At 67.6% G+C, this 19952-nt stretch overlaps 1 protein-coding gene across 1 annotated transcript; it reads left to right on the top strand.

Annotated features, from left to right (window-relative positions):
- The first annotated feature begins 219 nt into the window (after positions 1-219).
- On the top strand, positions 220-19947 carry SCRIB (scribble planar cell polarity protein). The gene is made up of 37 exons (XM_032848241.1): positions 220-460; positions 1465-1582; positions 1703-1781; positions 1874-1963; positions 2067-2123; positions 2223-2286; positions 2378-2452; positions 2520-2664; positions 3048-3166; positions 3348-3547; positions 3636-3802; positions 3906-4036; positions 4126-4251; positions 4955-5101; positions 5222-5626; positions 6250-6312; positions 6685-6774; positions 7230-7307; positions 7849-8172; positions 8274-8354; positions 8437-8691; positions 9040-9150; positions 9248-9541; positions 9645-9833; positions 15568-15678; positions 15762-15809; positions 16018-16092; positions 17095-17157; positions 17843-17950; positions 18039-18198; positions 18306-18426; positions 18526-18717; positions 18805-18947; positions 19024-19061; positions 19175-19249; positions 19419-19470; positions 19565-19947. The coding sequence occupies exons 1-37, from the start codon at positions 302-304 to the stop codon at positions 19708-19710; spliced, it is 4899 nt and encodes a 1632-aa protein (XP_032704132.1). The 5' UTR covers positions 220-301; the 3' UTR covers positions 19711-19947.
- Positions 19948-19952: the final 5 nt, after the last annotated feature.

Here is a 19952-nt window from a genome sequence, read left to right as displayed (position 1 = left end):
GCGGGATGCGCGGCCGCCGTCGCCGTCTCCCCAGACTCTGAGCGCCGGCCGGGCCGCGCCCACCCGAGCCCCGGGCCCCGCCTCGGCCCACCTCCGCCCCTCGCCTTCACCCCAGCTCGGACCGCCTCGGGCCGAGCGTTCCTAGCGCGGCCCGGGCCCAGCGCCGCCGCCGCCGCCGCCGCCCCGCCCCTCCCCCGCCCGGCCGACCCCGGCGCTCATGCGGACCGAGCCCCGCCCCCCGGCCGAGCCCGCCGCCCGAGCCCGCGTCTGAGCCCGCGCCGCGCGCCCGCCCGCCCGCACCATGCTCAAGTGCATCCCGCTGTGGCGCTGCAACCGGCACGTGGAGTCGGTGGACAAGCGGCACTGCTCGCTGCAGGCCGTGCCCGAGGAGATCTACCGCTACAGCCGCAGCCTGGAGGAGCTGCTGCTCGACGCCAACCAGCTGCGCGAGCTGCCCAAGGTGAGCGGCCGCCCGCACCTGGGCGCCGGCCTCGCCTGCCTCGGTCGCTGGCACCAGGTGGCAGCGGGCGGCGGGGCGCGGCGGGGTCGGGGGGCCACGGGGGCCGGAAACCGGGAACCTGAGCCGGGCAGGTGGAGACCAACCTGCCGCGCGGCGCGGGGGGCGGGCAGCCCCGCCTGCTGCTCGGCCTGCTCTCGCCCCGGCCGCGCTGGGGCGGCGAGCTCTCCCCGAGGCGGGTCCGCAGGCTCTCCGCCTCTGCCGGCTGCTGCTGCTGCGCGTCCTGGTCCGCTCGCTTTCCTTCTAAGGCTGCTCCGCGGGGGAGACTAAAGGAAGCAGGTCATAAAAGGATTTCCTTTCTGGAGACAGGGTGCTCGGTGGCCCCGTGCCTGGGGGCTGTGTGCCACAAAGGGTGTGGCCCGCCGGGGCTTGGTTGGGAGGGCTCTGTCCCTTGCTGTGTGCAGGAGCCTTTGGGATTGACTGACTACCTGTGTGCCTGTCACTTACTGCCTTTTTCTTCTTGGTAGTTGTCAAGTTCTTGCCACAAATACAGGCCAGGGTGGTCGGGTGCTGTGGCAGAAGGCACTGTGGGTCCTGGCGGGCTCCGTTCCTGGGTGGGTAGGAGAGGAGCTTCCAGGGGCGAGGGCAGTCTTGAGGGAGCACGCAGGGAAGGAAGAGCCGCCTGGTCGGGAGCAGGTGAACTTCCCAGCTGAGATCTGGGCTCACGAGGTCGGCCATATGGCGAGACGGCAGCAGGGGAGGCATCTGAGGTGACTTCGGGAGACCGGGTACCAGAAGTTAGGAAGGTGGGAGTGTGGCAAGGCGTGCATACGCGTTCTTCTCTTCTTTTCTTGCTGCAGACAGGGGAGATGAGGCAGGACCCGGGGTTCCTGTGTGGCCTGGAGCAGGCAGAGACCCACGGGGTCCGTGGCTTGTGACTGGTGTCTGCTCTGGAGGGGGCTCGGCCGCCCAGTCGGCCCTCCCCTGACCCTGCTCCCTGCCCACAGCCCTTCTTCCGACTGCTGAACCTGCGCAAGCTGGGCCTGAGTGACAACGAGATCCAGCGACTGCCCCCCGAGGTGGCCAACTTCATGCAGCTCGTGGAGCTCGACGTGTCCCGGAACGGTGAGGGACCCGGGGCGGGGCTGCGGCTGCGTGCTGGCAGGAAGGGCTTTGAGCGCGTGGGCACTCTGGGTGCATCTCCGTGGTGACCCTCTCCTCTCGGTGACCCCCCTTCTCTCGCAGACATCCCCGAGATTCCCGAGAGCATCAAGTTCTGCAAGGCTCTGGAGATCGCGGACTTCAGTGGGAACCCCTTGTCCAGGTGGGTGGTGGCCGCGGCAGGGGGCAGTGGTGGGCCTGGGGGCCTCCCCAGCCCTGTCCTTGACATCTGGGATCCCCCTTACCCTGGCACAGGCTCCCCGAAGGCTTCACTCAACTCCGCAGCTTGGCTCACCTGGCACTGAATGACGTGTCCCTGCAAGCGCTGCCTGGGGACGTGGGCAAGTGGGTGCCCTCTGGGGGGGCGGGAAGGACAGGCTCAGCCCCACCCCGCCACTCTCCCCACTGTCCTTGCTTCCGTCACGCCCCACCGGGATCTCTCTTTCAGCCTCGCGAATCTGGTGACCTTGGAGCTCCGGGAGAACCTGCTGAAGTCCTTGCCCGCGTGAGTGGGCGCGGGTCTCCCCCCGGCCTCTGCCTGCGCCACGGTCCTAGGGCACCTTGGGCCACGCGGCCCCGGCAAAACCTGCGGTTTGTCCTGCAGGTCTCTGTCCTTCCTGGTTAAGCTGGAGCAGCTGGATCTGGGAGGCAACGAGCTGGAAGTACTGGTGCGGAGAGGGCGGGGCCGCCGCGGGCGAGGCAGGGCCAAGAACCTCGGCTGTCCCTCCGAGCCCACCCTCTCCCCATCTGTTATCGCAGCCGGACACCCTCGGGGCTCTGCCCAATCTCCGGGAGCTGTGGCTGGACCGGAACCAGTTGTCGGCCCTGCCCCCGGTGAGTGAGGGTGCGGGAGCCCCTGCCTCGAGCCGGCCATCCCCTGACCCTCCGCGCCCGCCCTCAGGAGCTGGGGAACCTGCGGCGCCTGGTGTGCCTGGACGTGTCGGAGAACCGGCTGGAGGAGCTGCCCGCGGAGCTGGGGGGGCTGCTGCTGCTCACGGACCTGCTGCTCTCCCAGAACTTGCTGCAGCGGCTTCCTGACGGCATCGGTCAGCACTGGCCCCGGGCGCGGGGAGGGGCGTGGCTGGCCATGAACCTCGGGCCGGGGGGTGGGGGAGCCGTGACCCCACCTGGGTTCCAAGAGAGGCCCCCGAGAGGGGGAAAGGACGCCGAGGCTGGGGGCCGGGGTGACCGGGTGCTGCACCGGAGGAACCGAGGCATCTCGCGGGGTACAGGGTGGGGACGGTGAGCAGGAGAGGGCTCGCAGGTGCGCACGGCTGTGCTCTTTGGGGCTGGGGAGCTCGATGGACGGTGAGAACAGGATGGGGTAGGTAGCAGGGAGGAGTGCTGCCCTCTTCCAGGCTGGGTGCTGCCTGGGCAGCTGGGCCGTCCCCCCCACTCAGCCCCTGGCACCACGTGTCCCTGGCTCCAGGTCAGCTGAAGCAGCTGTCCATCCTGAAGCTGGACCAGAACCGGCTGTGCGAGGTGACCGAGGCTATCGGCGACTGCGAGAACCTGTCCGAGCTCGTTCTCACGGAGAACCTGCTGACGGTACGGCCGGCCTGGCAGGACCAGGGGTGCAAGGCTGGGGTGCGGCCGTGTGGTGGGAGGTCGCTGGCAGGAGGCACTTGTCAGGAAGCGGAGGGCGCGGCATGGGAGATGGGGGGCGCCCGTCTCCTTCTGAGGCCCAGCAGATTTCTGTCGACCCCCGGCCCGCCCTTTCCCCGGCCAGGCCCTGCCTCGCTCACTGGGGAAGCTGACCAAGCTGACCAACCTCAACGCGGACCGCAACCGCCTCGAGGCGCTGCCACCGGAGATCGGAGGCTGCGTGGCGCTCAGCGTTCTCTCCCTGAGGGACAACCGCCTGGCTGCCCTGCCGCCCGAGCTCGCCCACACGGCGGAGTTGCACGTGCTGGACGTGGCCGGGAACCGGTGAGTGCCCGCCCGCCCTGCGCAGCCCCCGCCGAGCTGACCGTGCCCGCCGGCCGCCGGCGAGCTGACCGTGTCCATCGGCCGCCAGGCTGCGGAGTCTTCCGTTCGCGCTCACGCACCTCAACCTCAAGGCTCTCTGGCTGGCCGAGAACCAGGCCCAGCCAATGCTCCGGTTCCAGACTGAGGACGACGCTCAGACCGGCGAGAAGGTGCTCACGTGTTACCTGTTGCCCCAGCAGCCCCCGCCCAGCCTCGGTAGGTTGCTGGTGATGCGCTGCCGTGAGCCGGCAGGGGAGCAGGGTTGGGGGGGCGTCCGGCCCCAGGCAAGCCCAGCCGCCCTGACGCTGGTTTCCCTCAGAGGACCAGGGGCAGCGGAGCAGCCCCTCGGAGAGCCGGAGCGGCGTCCCGCCCCGCCGCGCCAGCGCCATCCAGTTTCTGGAGGTCCCCGCGTGCGGCGAGGACGCTGAGGGAGCTGCTGCTGAGAAGCGGGTACGGCGGGGGGCTTCCTGGGCGGGCCGCCTCCTCCCGCGCTGCCCTGACCCTGCCTGCCCCACCCCGCACCCTTGTGCGCGCCGCAGGGCCTGCAGCGTCGAGCCACGCCTCACCCCAGCGAGCTGAAGGTCATGAAGCGGGGCGTCGAGGAGCGTCGAGGAGAAGCCCGCTCCCGCCAGCCAGGGCCCAGGACACCCTCGCCCCTGGAGGAGGTGCCCGTGGGAACCCGCTTGGCACAGGGGACACCGGCCCTGCAGGCTTGCACCTCGCGGGAGCCCTGAGCGTCTCGTCATCCTGGGTGTGGGGCTCGGAGGCCCCAGGTGGCTGGGGGTGCTGTCCGGGGCTGAGCGCCCCGCTCCCACGGGGCGGGGTCGTGCTGCACAGGGGCTGCGGGGATGGCTGCAGGGGAACACGTGGTGTAGACGTGCAGGGGGAGCCCGAGGCGGCCGCGTTCTGGGTGGCCCAGGGGATGGAGAGCAAGGGCCAGCAGTGCTCACACGGCCGGTGGGGGCAGGGTCAGATCCGGCGTCGGGAGCTGGGAGCACCCGCCCTATCCTGCTCCCTTAAAGGCTTTGGGCCACAGGGGCTGGGAAGAGAAGCTTTGGAATCCCGAGGGGGACAGCTGGGGAATGTAGGGCAGGCCCCCTGGCCCGCGAGGCTGCTGTCTGCAGCTTGTTTGCAGCGCCCTGCGCCCACGAGGCCCCAGACCTTCCTCAGGCAGGAGTGCGTCTCCTGCGAGCCCGTGGGCCCTCGTCCTTCGGTTGTCCGGGGGAGGTCTGCGAGGGGCCGTGGCGCACAGCTGTCGAGTTGGGCGGCGCTGTGGCTCCCCCGCGAGCTGGGGCGGCCGGCCCCCACCTGTGCAGGGCGCAGCCTGCCTCGGCCGCCGTGGACTGAGCCGCGCTTGCCCCGCCGCAGGACAAGAGGCTGAGTACCGAGTCCGGTCTGAGCGAGGACTCACAGCCTTCCGCCGGCACAGCCTCCCAGGGAGAGCCCGAGGGCCCCAGCCTGCAGGAAGCCGCTCCCGGCCCCCAGGAGGAGGCCACAGAGGAGAGTTATGAAGAGGTGAGGCTGGCACGGGGGGGCCGGGCAGACATGGGGGTGGGAGCCGTGCGCACGCGGCTGGGCCTCCTGGGTGGGCTCCTCCCGTGCTCGGGGTCCCTCCTCACGGCTGCCTCTGTTCAGCCCACGGTGCGCTTCGCGGAGGACACGCTGCTGCTGCCTCCCGGGGAGGACGGCGAGAGCGAGGAGGGGCAGCCGGAGGCGCCCTGGCCCCTGCCTGGCGGGAGACAGCGCCTCATCCGCAAGGACACGCCTCACTACAAGAAGCATTTCAAGATTTCCAAGCTGCCCCAGCCCGAGGCCGTCGTGGCCTTGCTGCAGGGGACGCAGCCGGATGGTGAAGGCCTCGGAGCGCCCTCGGGCTGGCACAATGGCCCCCACGCACCTTGGGCTCCGAGGGCAGAGGAGGAGGACGAAGAGGAGGAGGAGGGGGCCGCGGAGGAGGAGGAGGAGGAGGAGGAGGAGGAGGCGGCGGAGGCCGAGCAGGAGGAGGAGGAGGCGACCCTGGCGCCCGCGCCCTCCATCAAGGTGGGCTTCTGCTCACAAACCCACTTGAGCTGGGCTGTGCCAGCCCCTCCTGGTGGCGCTGCAGCCCGTGCGGGGGTCTCAGCAGTTGGCACAGCAGCTCTGGGTCCACGTCCCAGGCCAGACTGCCCCTCGGTGGAGTGGCGGACGCCCCCAAGGCCTGCTGACTCCAGGGGCTTCCTGGGCTGCGTTCAGACTGGGGCCCTGGGGTCTGGCAGCTGCGCGTTGCTGCCTGGATGCCTGCTTTGTTTCGGGTCCTCCTCAGGGCTTCCTTTGGGCCACCGTGGCCCCTCATGCCAGTCCTGTCCCTGGCTGCTCCTTGGGGACATGGTGCCCCTGGCTCCTCTGTGCATCTGACATCGAGCTTTCATCCCGAGCACGGGCGTGAGGCCATGGCAGCTGAGGGGCCCGGGACAGTCAGACACGGCCTCTGCCCGCTGTGGGGTCCCCCGCCCTGCGGAGTCTGCCCCCTTTGGTGGTGGCGGCCACACTTGTGGGCTGGAGGGGAGGGGCCGGTGCTCAGGCGGTGGCGGTGTCGTGTGGTGCTTCCTGTCCCTGCTGCTCGTGGCGGGCCGGCTGCGGCGGTGGCGGGCGCGGCTCACTGCATGCTGGTCCCGTCCTGACAGGGGGTGTCGTTTGACCCGGCCAATAACCTGCTGATCGAGCCCGCACGCATTGAGGAGGAGGAGGTCTGTACTCGCTCTCTGCTTGTGCTCTGGGTCCCGGGCTGTGGGTGCTCACGCCTCCTGCCCCTGCCCCACACGCCCGTCCGTGCTGCTTATCCCCTCCTCGGGTGGGGCCTGGGTGCCCTCTGATGCGGACAGACGGACGGATGTGGTGTTGGGCCTGGGAAGGCAGCCGGTCTTGTCGGGGTGCCAGGGCGCCTCGGGATCTGAGGGGCTCTGAGGCGGCATCTGCAGGCGGGGGCAAGGCCTCCGGCCTCCGTCCGGGCGGTGCCTTGCCCCGCGGGGCACCTCTGCTGCTGGGCGGAACCAGGCTCTTCTCGCGCCATGCCAGGCCCACAGGCAGCCCCCGACAGCCCATGTGTGTTCTGTTCGCAGCTGATGCTCACCATCGTGCGGCAGACGGGGGGTCTGGGTATCAGCATCGCCGGCGGCCGGGGCTCTACACCCTACAAGGGGGGCGACGAGGTGAGGGGCTGCGTCCTTCTCCCAGCATCCCTGCCTTTTACCCAAGAGCCGGTGATGGTTTTGAGGGTTTTCCAGCTGCCCCTTCAGACCTCGAGGCTCACTTCGTTCTGGGCCCCCTGCCTGCCGGCCCAGGACTGGCTCCATGGCTCAGAGGCGGTGCGGGGCGCTGGCGCTCTCCTCGGCACTCTGCCTCACTCCCGTATTCGCCCCTGTTGGGTTTGGGGTTGCAAATCGTACCTGGAGACTGACCTGGGCCCTCTGGCTCCATGGGCCGTGCCGCAGTGAGCCCGGCCCATGACCGCCCCGGCCCGTCCTCTTCTTCCCGTGCCGCTGGGCGTCTCTGCAGGCTCCCCGGGGGGTTTCCAGGCCTTGGCCAGCTGCTCCCCAAGCAGGACAGGACGGGGCCCCTTCGTGGCCTCCGTCCTCTCCGCGCTCAGCCCCCGCTCATTCCCCAGGGCGTGTTCATCTCTCGGGTGTCCGAAGAGGGCCCTGCAGCCCGGGCGGGGGTCCGAGTGGGTGACAAGCTCCTCGAGGTGAGTTGGGGACACATCTCCGGTTTCACACAAACGGCACCGGCTGTGTTTGGAGCAGATGCTGCCCCTGTAGGCTGGCCGGGGAGGTGGTCAGCCCTCCAGCAAGCTGGGTGGGAGGTTTAGTCTTGCCCCAGAGCCTTGGCAGGTGTGTCGGGAGGGCTCCAGGGAGACCGTGTGCTTGTGATGATGCGGACGCACCAGGATGGAGCCTGAGGATCTGGAGGGGCCCACGGACAGGCGGTGGGGCAGGAGCCTCACCGAGCCGGGGTCAGACAGCCAGGGGCCTCGGGTGTCCTTAGTCGCGGGACTGCTTGGATGAGGGATAGGTGGCAGGGGGTTGCGGGGCTGGGGACCTAGGTGTGGACCAGCAGGAAGGGCACCCTTGTGTTCCCACCAGCTGGCTTGCGTCCTACCCTGCCCCCACCCCCAGGGCCGCTCAGGCCATGGGCGTGGTGAGCCCACCGGGAGTCCCGTCTGCACAGGGGTGCACAGAGCACTCACGGGGCTGTGGCCCTGTCCTGATGGGCGTCGGGCTTTGCAGGTGAATGGTGTGGCCCTCCACGGCGCCGAGCACCACCAGGCCGTGGAGGCCCTCCGGGGCGCGGGCAGCACCGTGAGGATGCGGCTGTGGCGCGAACGCATGGTCGAGCCGGAGAATGCGGTCACCGTCACGCCTCTGCGGCCCGAGGACGACTACAGCCCCCGGGAGTGGCGGGGAGCCGGCCTGCGCCTGCCCCTGCTCCAGCCGGAGTCTGCCGGGGCCCCCCGCCAGCGCCACGTGGCCTGCCTCGTGCGCAGCGAGAAGGGGCTGGGCTTCAGCATCGCCGGTGGGAAGGGCTCCACGCCTTACCGGGCTGGTGATGGGGTGAGGCGGCTGCGGTGGGGGGAAGGGGGTCCTTCGGGGCCAGGGGACAGGACGGAACTCGGACTCACTGTGCCTGGCTCTCCCCCCACCCCCGCCCACAGGGCATCTTCATCTCCCGCATCGCAGAGGGGGGCGCTGCCCACCGGGCGGGCACTCTGCAGGTCGGCGATCGTGTCCTCTCGGTGAGTGGGGGTAGCGGGGCCTGCTCACTGCCCCCTCTGCTCCACTCACCACAGGGCACCCTGACTGGCCACACTCTTGCAGATCAACGGGGTGGACATGACTGAGGCCAGGCACGACCACGCCGTCTCCCTGCTGACCGCCGCTTCCCCCACCATCGCCCTACTGCTGGAGCGGGAGGCCGGGGGGCCCGTTCCCCCCAGCCCTCTGCCACACTCCCCCCCGCCCCCCATTGCAGCCACCACCGCCGTGGTCACTGCCACCCCTGGGGAATCCGGGCTGCTGAGGCTGGCCCCTGGCCTGCCAGCTGCTGCCTCAGAGGGGCCGTACCCGGTGGAGGTAAGACCCCAGGCTTTTCCCTGCCTGTACCCTAACCCCCCGTGAAGTTTGGTGTGATGCATCTACCCCTCAGGTAGGAAAGCGGGTGCTCCTGGGCTCTGTGCCCTCTGCTCTGGGGCCAGGCCTCTGGGGCCCTGTTTCGTAGGTTGCTGCATCCCCACGTGGCCTTCCGTGTGCTCGTGTGCTGTGATGTGGCAGGGACACCCCCCGCCTCCCCAGCCCCCCACCGTCCCTGACAAGCTGACTGCAGCCACCTAGGCCCATACGCCCTCTGAGCTGGAGAGGCCCCGCTTTGCTGCTCTAGCGGGTTCATCCCAGCCAGCCCCTCAGGCCCCTTGGTACCCGCAGGAGATCTGCCTGCCGAGAGCCGGGGGCCCCCTGGGACTCAGCATCGTCGGGGGCTCCGATCACTCCAGCCACCCGTTTGGTATCCAGGAGCCTGGCGTCTTCATCTCCAAGGTAGATCAGGCCCCACAGGTGTTCCCGTGCCAGGAGGGCCCAGCCTGGCCGCGGGGCAGCGAGGCCTCCAGCCCGCTCAGCATCCCTCTCCTGACAGGTGCTCCCACGGGGCCTGGCTGCGCGCAGTGGCCTCCGGGTCGGGGACCGCATCCTGGCAGTGAACGGGCAGGACATTCGGGAGGCCACGCACCAGGAGGCTGTCGGTGCCCTGCTTCGGCCCTGCCTGGAGCTGGTCTTGCTCGTGAGGAGGGACCCACCACCCCCAGGCATGCGGGAACTCTGTATCCAGAAGGCCCCCGGGGAGAAGCTGGGCATCAGCATTCGAGGGGGCGCCAAGGGCCATGCAGGGAACCCCTGTGACCCCACAGACGAGGGCATCTTCATTTCCAAGGTGAGGCCCCTCCTCGGCCGTCCCCGCAGCACCCGGCCACTCAGGGAGGGGGCGAGGGCCCGGGTCCTGGTGGATGCTGGAGTGCGAGGCCCGGTCTCTGCAGGTGAGCCCCACGGGGGCGGCCGGGCGCGACGGCCGGCTGCGGGTCGGGCTGCGGCTGCTGGAGGTGAACCAGCAGAGCCTTCTTGGCCTCACCCACGGCGAGGCAGTGCAGCTGCTGCGTGGCGTTGGCGACACCCTCACCGTGCTCGTCTGCGACGGCTTCGACGCCAGCCCCGCGGTCCCGGCCGAGGTCAGTGCGTGTGCGGCTCGGCTCGTGTGATGAGGGACCGCGTGCATGCCGGGGGCGCCGGGGGGCGGCGGGCGGGGGCGCCGCGGGGTCAGGCTGTGCTCCCGGCCGCCTGCGCACAACCACACACCGAGCCTTTGGCGCCGAGTCCACGAGAGCAGGTGTGTGGTCGAGCCGGGCGGCATCTGGGCGAGGGGGGGCTCTGAATCAGACACATGGCGAGGCTGCGGCCCTGCAGGATGGTGCCTTCGGACCCACCCGGGGACCCCCAGCCTGTCCAGGGCCTGTACCCTGCTGGCGGCTCCTCCCCCGACGGTGCACTCCCTGGGACCGTCTACCTAAGAGCAGCATTCTGGGTGGGGCGTGGGGCCACCAGCTGTCCTCCTGCGCGGCCCCCCAGAGCCCCGACCCTCGGCCTGGCCTGCGTGCTGAGCGGCTCTGGCTGCTGAGCCTCGGCGTCCCCTCTGCGCCGGAGGGTCCCCCACTCCCCGCGCAGTCCTTCCTCGCCCATTGCTGTCCCCGGAGCCCCCGGGTGGAAGCTGACGCGGCCCCTCCTGCCCGCAGCCCACACAGGTCCCTGAGGGCTCTTTGCCTGGACAGGGAACAAGGCGGTCGCTGCAGGTTGGCCCGTGGGGGGGGTTGGTCCCTGGGGTGGGGGTCAGTGCCGGCAAGGGTTTGTCCGTCGTCGCGTGTCCGCTGACGGGAAGGGAGCCTGCACTCTGGGCCCGGACACTGTGCTGGGGGCCCCGCGCCCACACCTCCGTCTTCATGGGAATCCTGGTGGTTTCTGGGAGGAGTTTCTCTCAGGCCTTGAGGCTGGACGGAGCAGTCCCAAGGACACCTTTGCCTTTGTTTATTTCTCACGTATGTTTAGAGGTGTTTCCATCAGCACGTTTGCTGATTTTAAAGCTTTTTGTCTGAAGAGAAAGAAGAAAACTGCTGCACGGTGGAGGGTGTGAGCCCCGCCGGGTTCCAGGTGGGGTGCGCGCACTTGGCTGTGCCCCGCGGGCGGCTGTCGGGGGCTTCCCAGCACAGTGGCCAGCAGGCCCAGCAGCCCACCTTGGCTTCCGCGGAGTTTGTGCGGGAGGGCGTCCTGGGGACCGGTGGTGGGCAGACCGGCAGGCCTGCCCTGTGTGGCCCCGTCCCCGGCCCCAGCTTGGGCGCCCGCGCGTGTCTGTCCCGTGATTGCACGTCGGGCTTTTGTCTGATGGGATGCAAGTGTCTTTGTTGCTTGTGATTTTTAAGAACGGTGTCTCTGAGGGTCTAGAAATCTGAGTTTTCTATGAATTACCTGTTCTGATCTTGTCCTTTGTGCCTTGTGGACTTGGGGTTTTCCTTTGCAATATCTCCCCGTTTTCGAGGTCCTCCCCCACCCTACGCTGACCTGCGTTTCCTTTGTCCTCCGGGACTGGCACTTGGCTGGACGGCTGTGTCGTGTCAGCAGTGGGGACTCGGCTCCCGTCATCCCTGCAGGTTTGAACATGGGGCCTCCCTTACGTGCTCACTGTGTCCTAAATACACTCACTTTCCCGTGTGCTTTGATCCCTAATTGGTCACGTTGCCGGTTTTTCCTATTTTACTTATTTACTTATTTTTAAAGATTTTATCTGTCTGACAGAGAGAGACACAGCGAGAGGGACCACAAGCAGGGGAGTGGGAGAGGGAGAAGCAGGCTCCCCACTGAGCAGGGAGCCCGATGCAGGGCTCGATCCCAGGACCCTGGGATCATGACCTGAGCTGAAGGCAGAGGCTTAATGACTGAGCCCCCAGGTGCCCTGCATTTTGTATTTTAAAAAATTCCAGAGAAGCGTGTTCTCTCTGCCAGGTGAGCCCGCGGGGTTCTCTGACAAGTCAGCGGGGCCTCGACAGTTACCTTTGCTTTCAGAACATGTTTCCCGAGGGGCCGCGTCTTCGCTCTGCTTTCCTTACTCCTGCTAAGCTGCTTGGAAACCCTGCATCCCGGTCAGGCCCCACCGGTCGCTCAGGGAGCCCGGTGTTGGGGGCCGTGATGGCGGCCAGTGGCCCTGCCTTGTGCCAACTTGAAGGGGTGGTTTCAGCTTGCATTTCAGTCTTTGCTTTCGTGTCTGAAGCCCCCGGGGGGGGAGGGACGCTCGTACGGCTCCGCTCGCCACCCCCCACCCCGGTTCTCCCTAAACCCGGCCTGCTCATCTCATCTACTGTGTTTTTCTCTTGTTTAATGTGAGCGCGTCTGACCCTGTAGGAATCCGGGTTTGCCAAGTGTCTGAGCTCCGCTTGGGTTCTGAACGCCAGGCTTGCTTGGTGCCGGCTCGTGCCTGGCCACGTCTGTCCCCTGGTGCCCTGCAGTGGCTGGAGGCGGGACGTGTGTGCACTTGCTGGCCCTGCTTCGTGGCCGGGGACTCCTCAGGCACCTGCACGGCCTCGCAGATGCAGCCGGTGGGCTTGCCTGGGCTCTGTGCCCTCCTCTCGGAACTCCCAGGGAGGCTCAGACCAAGGAGACACCACCCGCGTGCCCGCCAGCCTGTCCGCACCGGACGTGGGAGCGCTCTGCTCACATCCTTGGCCTCTGGCTCTCACTTGCCAAAGCGCATCTCTCACCAGCTTCCCCGGAGAGCTGGCACCCGTCCTCACTCCCCTTTCCTCCTTCTCCCGCGCAAGGGGACGGTGCTCCCCTCGCCTCCTCTGTGCCCCGCTCCCTGCAGGGGGGCACCTCCCCCCAGCTTCGCCACCTGGACCTGCGGGACACACTGGTCCCCTTCATCTTGTCTGTCTTCTCGGGAGCGAGCTGGGGCCTGGGAGGTCTGAAGTGTTTTTCTCTTGCTGAATTCATGGGTCCATATGTTCTGCATGTTTGTGCCCGCACTGTGCCCCCGTCGGGCGTGCAGCTGTCTCTCCAGCGTGACACGTGTCATTTGACAGCTTCCTTGCTCTCTGGACTGCGCAGGTATCCAGGTGTTTCCTGCCCCAGCCCTGGAGCCAGCCGTTTGCAGGGGTCCCCGGCACTGAGAACCCAGCCGGGTCCGGGAGCCCTTGGAGCCTGGAATGTGGATATTTCTAGAAAGAGAGAAGCCGTTAGTTTGTACTGTTATTTTTCAAGTAGGCTCCATGCCCAACGTGGGGCTTGAACTCATGACCCCGAGATCGGGGTCATGGGCTTCTCCAACTGGGCCATCCAGGAGTGCAGCGTTTTCACTAACTTTTGATTTTATGTTTGTGTCTCTTTTTCTCATACTGAAGTTCTTTTCAAGTAACGTTATTCCTAACTAATGATTCAAAGTGCAGTAGCAGCATTGCCGCTAAGGAGGCCGCAGAGAGTGAGGTAAGGTCCCGTGTCCCTGAGATTTATTCACTGGGACGCGTCACCAAAATACTGAGTCTTCAAGTCACGTGAAGTAATTCTGTGTGTTATGACGCCAACTTGGTATACAGTTGGCCTTGCTTGTTTTCAGGGTTGTTTTTTTTTTAAGGTTTTATTTATTTATTTGGCAGACAGAGATCACAAGCAGGCAGAGAGGCAGGCAGAGAGAGGAGGAAGCAGGCTCCCCGCTGAGCAGAGAGCCCGATGCGGGGCTCGATCCCAGGACCCTGGGATCACGACCTGAGCTGAAGGCAGAGGCTTTAACCCACTGAGCCACCCAGGCGCCCCTTGTTTTCAGGTCTTAAGGATGGTTTTAAAGATGGGTTTTGTGCTGGAGCGCGGCTTTACGTGGTCCCAAGCCCAGACCACAGCCGGCTTTTGCGAGGAGTCTGACGACCGTCCCCACACCCCGCTCCAGTCCATCGTGGTGTGCATTTGGGGTTATCTTGCCGTCGTTTTTTTTTTTAAGATTTTGAGAGCAAGAGAGCAGGAGCAGGGCGAGCAGCGGGGGGGGGGGGGGTGCGAATCAGGCTCCCTGCAGAGCAGAGAGCCTAATGTGGGGCTCAATCCCAGGACCCCGAGATCATGACCTGAGCTGAAGGCTTCACCATCTGAGCCACCCAGGCGCCCCCCATTCTTTGTTTTTGCAAAACACAAATACATAAGATAACTTTAAACTTGGAGAAGAGCGGCAAGAACAGGCCACAGACTCTCCCTTCGAGGCCTCGTGCACGGCATTCTCTGTAGCAGAGGCCTCAGGCCAGGGGTGCGCGAGCGTCTGGCTGCCCCGTCTCCCTCGTCTCCCCCGTCTCCCCGACCCTGACCGAGTGCAGGGTCCCAGGGCCGCGCAAGAAGTCTTCAGGGGCGCAGCTCTGCTGGGATGACCGCGGCCCGCTGGAGCCCACTGACCGGGCGCACAGGTGGCAGTGTGTCCTGTCCTCAGCGGCCTCCACGGGCTGTCGCCCCGTTTCCCACCGCAGAGTGGCTCTTTCCCCTGTGAAACCAGCGTGTGTTTTGGGGGGTTCCCCGTCCCGTTTCCCTCAGCAGCGCAAGCAGCACAGTGGCGGCCGCAGCCGGGTTCTGACTCGGGGCTCTTTCCCCACGCTGATGGGCTTCCCCATTGGCTGGTACGGTGCCTCCCCGGGCCGGTGTGTCGCCGTGGCTGCTGGTTCTGTGCTCCTGGCTCGTGCCCCGCTCTCCCGCACAGCCCCACGTCCCGCTTCGCGAGGGAGCACCGGCTCCTCTTGGAAAGTGGTCTTGAGAAGCCAAGGTCTGGGCTTGGGGCCTCCGCGCGGCCTGAGGCCGGGAAGCGGGAGCAGCTCCCACTCTGGAAAACCAGAGTGCACGACCTGCCCCACGGGACAGCCCTTCTCTGTGCATGCGCAGCCTTCTCTGACGAGAGAAACCAGGCAGCAGCCTTGTGTGGGTGCTTTCCACTCCGCCGGGCTGCGCACCCTGTCCTCCCCGGACCGAGGGCCCCACCACACCAGGGCCTCCCTGCAGCCTCTTGCCCAGCGTATTCCAGAAGGTGGGAAGGTGGGTTCCTTAGTGTCGTTAAAGTTGCTTCCATCAGAATCCCAACCGTGGCCAGGCCTCCCGCCTGTTCCCGCTGAGCCCGCCTCTCTAGGGTCATTGTCCACAGCTCATGGCCGTTGTACCCGCCGCGTGAGCGGCCCCATCTGTCGAGACAGCGTCCCCGTGTCTGCCTGATGCCTTCAGCCTTGGGCTCCCTCTTCCCAGCTGGGGGCCCTCCTGGCCTTGCTTCCTGGGGTGCCACTGCCCTGCCATCACCCCGTTCTCTCTCGCACTCGGCCTTTCTCAGTGGCCGTCGCACCGGGTCTGTGTCTCAGCCACCCTGTCCGTGGGGGCCGTTCCCATGGGGGGAGGGGGGTCCTCCGTGCCGCCCCCGCTCTGGCTCCTGCTCTCAGCCCAGGCCGAGATGTTGCCCTCGTCTGTGTTTTCGTCGCCTGTGATCACTTTCAGGGTTCGCAGTCACAGCACAGTTCATGGGTGGGCCACGTGCCCTCCTTCCCCCGCCCTGGCCGCCGGACCGAGGGCTCTCCCCTGCTCAGAGCCGCGAGGTTTCTCCTGCATCACAGCCTTTATTTCAGAGTCCTTTCTGGGTGCTCGCGTTGCAGATTCCAGAAACAGCCACCAGGTGCCCGCGGGTCAGGGTCCACAGTTGGCCTCCCCCGCTCCTGCCACGTATTGGAACGGCCCCCAGTGCCCGTGACGTGCTTCCGTGACCCGTAGCCACCCCGTGTTGCAGACAGGGTTATGGCCAGCAGCACCGCTCACAGACCTCCCTGCCCCGGAGGCCGCCTTGGCTGGGGCTGCAGCCAACAACTGGAGGGGACCCTGAGACTGGGGGCCCCACCCTTAGCCTGCTCCTCTCCTCAGGTGTCCCCAGGCATCATCGCCAACCCCTTCGCAGCAGGCCTCGGCCGCCGGAACAGTCTGGAGAGCATCTCCTCCATCGACCGCGAACTGAGCCCCGAGGGCTCCGCCAAGGTCAGAAGTGCCTGCAGCTGGCAGCCCCGGGGCTGGGGAGTCCGAGGCCAGCAGCCCCTGACTGGCATCCTCTCTGCCCGCAGGAGAAGGAGCCTCCGGGACAGACGCCACCGTGGGGACTGGAGGCTGTGGTGAGTGTCTGGGCGCCCCCACCCTCCGCACCGGCTTCTCGTTGTGCTCTGGCTGCCCCCCGCCCCCCCCACCGAAGAACCGCGGGGCCCGAGGGCGGACACAGTGCGGCGGGAGGCAGGTGGCTGCAGGCACTCTTGGTGGCGTCCACCAGCCCCCTGCTTGGGTGCAGACCCGGCCCCTCGCAGCACTGTGGATTCTGCCCCCCAGGGCCTGAGCTCGGAGAGCCTCAAGCTGGACTACCGCACTCTAGCCGCCGTCCCCGGCTCCAGCAGCACGCAGAGGGTCAGTGTCCCAGTCACGTCCCTGGCCTGCTGTCCACCTCCCCATCTGAGCTCTGTCCTGCCCCTGCCCGAGCCCCCGCTCGCCACTGAGACCCTGGGGCATGGGGCTTGCAGGCAGGGCCTGCAGGGGACACAGGACACGGGCGTCCACGCCGGAGCTCTGCTTCCTGATCTGGCCCAGGTCCCTCTTCATCCTGGAGCCAAGCCCTGAGGCAGCTGAGGGCTCAGCCCGGGTCCCGGGAAGCCCCCACCTCACCCCAGACTCACCGAGCCGGCTGCAGAGTGGGGAACACGGGCAGCTGGAGGCCCCGGTGGCCTTTGGGGGGTCACGGTGGGCTTGGGCGGGAACAGCCCGGAGCAGCTTTGAGAAGCCGTGGAGACCGGGGCCAGGGTGGGGGCGGCAGGCACCAGGCAGGATGGATGGTTGGTCTCGTCCCTCCCCCAAGAGCTGTGACTAGCCCTCCCAGAGGCTGTGCCCAGCCGGCTGTCCTCCAAAGGCCTTCAGGGAGGCGAGTGGCCGCCCACTGGGCTCTAGGAGGCACCGCAGGGAGGGTGGGGGCTGAGCGGGAAGGGCCCGTGGGCTTCAGTGCATCCTCCAGCAGCCAAGTGGGGAGGCCCGGGAGGGCTGGGGGCCTAGCTCTGGGCTGGCAGAGGGCAGTTGGGGCCTCCCTGGCTCACCCCCGTCATACCCTCAGGGGAGGGTAGCAGAGGAAATTGCTCATGGAACAGCTGCTTCCCCCCCTGCCCCGTGTGGGGAGAGCCTCTTTCCTGTCTCCCTGGCACAGTCGGGGCAGAGGGGAGCCTGGCGGACTCCAAGTCCCTTAGGGAAAACAGTTTCATGCTGGGTGACCCATGGTTAGGCCATCATGCACCTGCTCTGGGCTGGGCTTGGGTTGGGGAATGGAGCAGCAGCTTTGGGCAAACACCCCCTACCCCAAGAGCTCTTCCTCATGGGGCCCCAGCCTTGCCTGCCCCTCACCCCAGCACTGCCTGACCCCTGCAGGTACAATCTGGGGCAACAGGAGGGAGGATGGTGGAGAGCCCCTGCTCCCCCAGCTGCCAGCAGGTGAGTGTCTGGGGCACCCCCATCCAGGGAGGGGTGCCAGGGGATGGCCCCTCCCCCCAGCTGCCCCTCCTATGAGGGCACAGCCTGTGAGCACCTCCCCAGCTAGAGGTGGCTGGCAGTGCAGGCGGGGTGGGGGGGGGGCAGCTCTCTGTGGCTCCTGGACAGAATGGGGGCTCAGGGCTGCCTCACCTCTACCTGCCCACTTGTGCCTGAGTCCCCGGGGGCCAACGTGGTCCTGCTGAGGCTCCCTGGGTCTGCTGCATGGGAGGGCCAGGCCAGGGCACTCCCACTCTTACTGCCCGTGGTTGGGGGTAAGCACTGGTAGGCCCAGCTTGGAGGCCAGCTGCCAGCCTCTGCCCCTTCTCAGCAGGCGGCAGACAGGTGAGTGTCGGCCCTGTGCCCCTGGACACCCACCTCGGCCGCCACCCCTCTGGCCCCAAGTCTCGCTGCTCCAGCACCGCCCCGCCCCCCAGCCCTTTACCAGAACCCCAGTGCCACCTCCTGGTCCCCGCCCCTGCCTGTTGCTGAGAAGCCTGGCTTGGGCTTGACCAAAGGCTCCGTGGTCCCCAGGGATAGAGGGGACCCCACTTTGTGAGTATTCGGGCCCACGGGGCACGGCAGTCAGAGGCAGCTGGCGGGGACAGCTGTCCTGGCCTGGCTCGGCTCACGTGTGGTCCCTCCCCAGCCCCCATCCCCACCTTCACCCGATGCACTGCCCACCAACGTGAAGCAAGCCTACAGGACCTTCGCCGCTGTGCCTGGCCCGCACCCACTGCAGGACACCCCCGCCCAGGTACACAGCGGGCAGCCCGCCCTTCGGCCGTGAGGGCCTCTGGGCCGTGTGCCCGGAGGCGCCAGGTCTCAGGACCCACTTCCCGCAGCCCCCTACCCCCGGGGCCACGGCCTCCCCGGAGCAGCTGTCTTTCCGTGAGCGGCAGAAGTACTTTGAGCTGGAGGTGCGGGTGCCCCAGGCTGAGGGCCCCCCGAAGCGCGTGTCCCTGGTGGGTGCCGACGACCTACGCAAGATGCAGGAGGAGGAAGGTAGGTGGTGGGTGGGCAGACAGGTAGGTGGCCACGTGGGTGGGCAGGAAGGCCCCGGGGGGACGTCCCACCTGATGCGACGCCCCGCCCCCCCCCCCCCCCCCCCGCCCGGCACCTGCAGCAGCAGCGGGCGCAGCTGCTGCGGGAGGCCGAGGCCGGCGGGCTCGCCCTGGACCTGGACGGGGAGGAGCCGGAGGAGCCAGCACCCTGGGCCGGCCCTGCCGTGGGGTGAGCTGAGCTGAGTGGGGGACCCCCGCCATCTCCCGGGTGACCCTGTGCTGGCCGCACCTCACCCACCTGCCCCTCCCGCCCTGTCTCCCATCCCAGGCTCAGCCCCTTGTCCCCCCAGCCTCTCGGAGGCAGCGCCCCGGTGCGCACGGCCAAAGCCGAGCGCCGTCAGCAGGAGCGGCTCCGTGTTCAGAGCCCAGAGCTGTCCATGCAGGTGCCCGATCGGGCTCTGTCCCCTGCCGAGCGGCGAGCCCTGGAGGCCGAGAAGCGCGCACTCTGGAGGGCAGCGAGGTGAGGCCCTAGTGGCCCTGTGAGGCCGAGCCCAGCCCCACGGCCGCACCACCCGCCCGCCCAGCACCACCTCCCCTCGGCCCACAGGATGAAGTCCCTGGAGCAGGACGCCCTCCGCGCCCAGATGGTTCTCAGCAAGTCCCAGGACGGCCGGAGCAGGCGCGGGCCCCTGGAGCGGCTGGCCGAGGCCCCCTCGCCCGCACCCACCCCGTCGCCCACCCCTGTAGAAGGTCTGTGGCCAGGCAGAGGTGGGGGGCCCGCCCCACAGCTCAGACCTCTCCCAACGCCCACTTCTTGTCCCCTCAGACCTCGGGCCCCAGACCGGCAGCTCCCCTGGACGTCTGGTGAGGAGCCACAGCTGTTGCTGCCCTGCACCCCCTCCCCAGACTCCCCTCCCCTCTCCTCCTCTCCCCCTCTTCACGCTCTCTGCCTTTCTCCCTCACGCTGTCCTTCCAAGGCCTTGTCTGGGAGGAAGTTTGACTACAGGGTGTTCGCAGCCCTCCCTTCTTCCAGACCTGTCCATGACATGCAGGTACCAGGCCCGTCCGCAGGACAGCCGCGCGCACCTGCTAGCCTGGCCCGTGCCCCTATCTCTGCCTGTCTCGAGGCCTGTGGGCGTGGGGACCCCCACTCAGGCTCTTGGGGGCGGCTGCAAGCAGGCCCGGGGTGCGGTCCTGACCCCACCCTTCTCCCCCTCGCAGTCCCCAGACTTTGCTGAGGAGCTGAGGTCCTTGGAACCATCTCCCAGCCCTGGTGAGTCAACACAGGCTCGGCCCCGGGGCGGCGCTCAGGGTGACTGCCCACCCGCCCCCCCAATCACTCACTGCCTGCCTGCCTTGCCCGCCAGGCCTACAGGAGGAGGATGGAGAAGTGGCCATGGTGCTCCTGGGCGGACCCTCGCCAGGCACCGCAGGCCCCGAGGAGGTGACACTGTGCAGCAGCCGGCGGCCCATGAGGCCTGGACGCCGCGGCCTGGGCCCTGTGCCCTCCTAGAGGCTCCTGGTGCCTCCTCTCGACTTGGGGAGGGGGCCCTGCCAGCCGCACCGCTACCCTGACCCCGAGTCTTTTAACCTGGGTGTTACCGTTTTCAAGAGACCCGGCGGGAGTTCCGGCCGCTGACTAACCGCCCCTCCCCTGCTGGGACCCGTCGGCAAGACTGTAACTAGTGACGTTTGTACAACCAAAGACTCTATTTTGTGGTTTAAGAGGAATAAAATTGACTACGTTTTACTTCC

Source organism: Lontra canadensis, unplaced genomic scaffold, assembly GCF_010015895.1.
Source record: "Lontra canadensis isolate GAN:19392208 unplaced genomic scaffold, GSC_riverotter_1.0 scaffold201, whole genome shotgun sequence".
In the NCBI taxonomy this organism is placed as follows: domain Eukaryota; kingdom Metazoa; phylum Chordata; class Mammalia; order Carnivora; family Mustelidae; genus Lontra; species Lontra canadensis.
The sequence above is the reverse complement of the archived record's forward strand: the minus strand, read 5'-3'. Positions and strand labels throughout refer to the sequence as shown.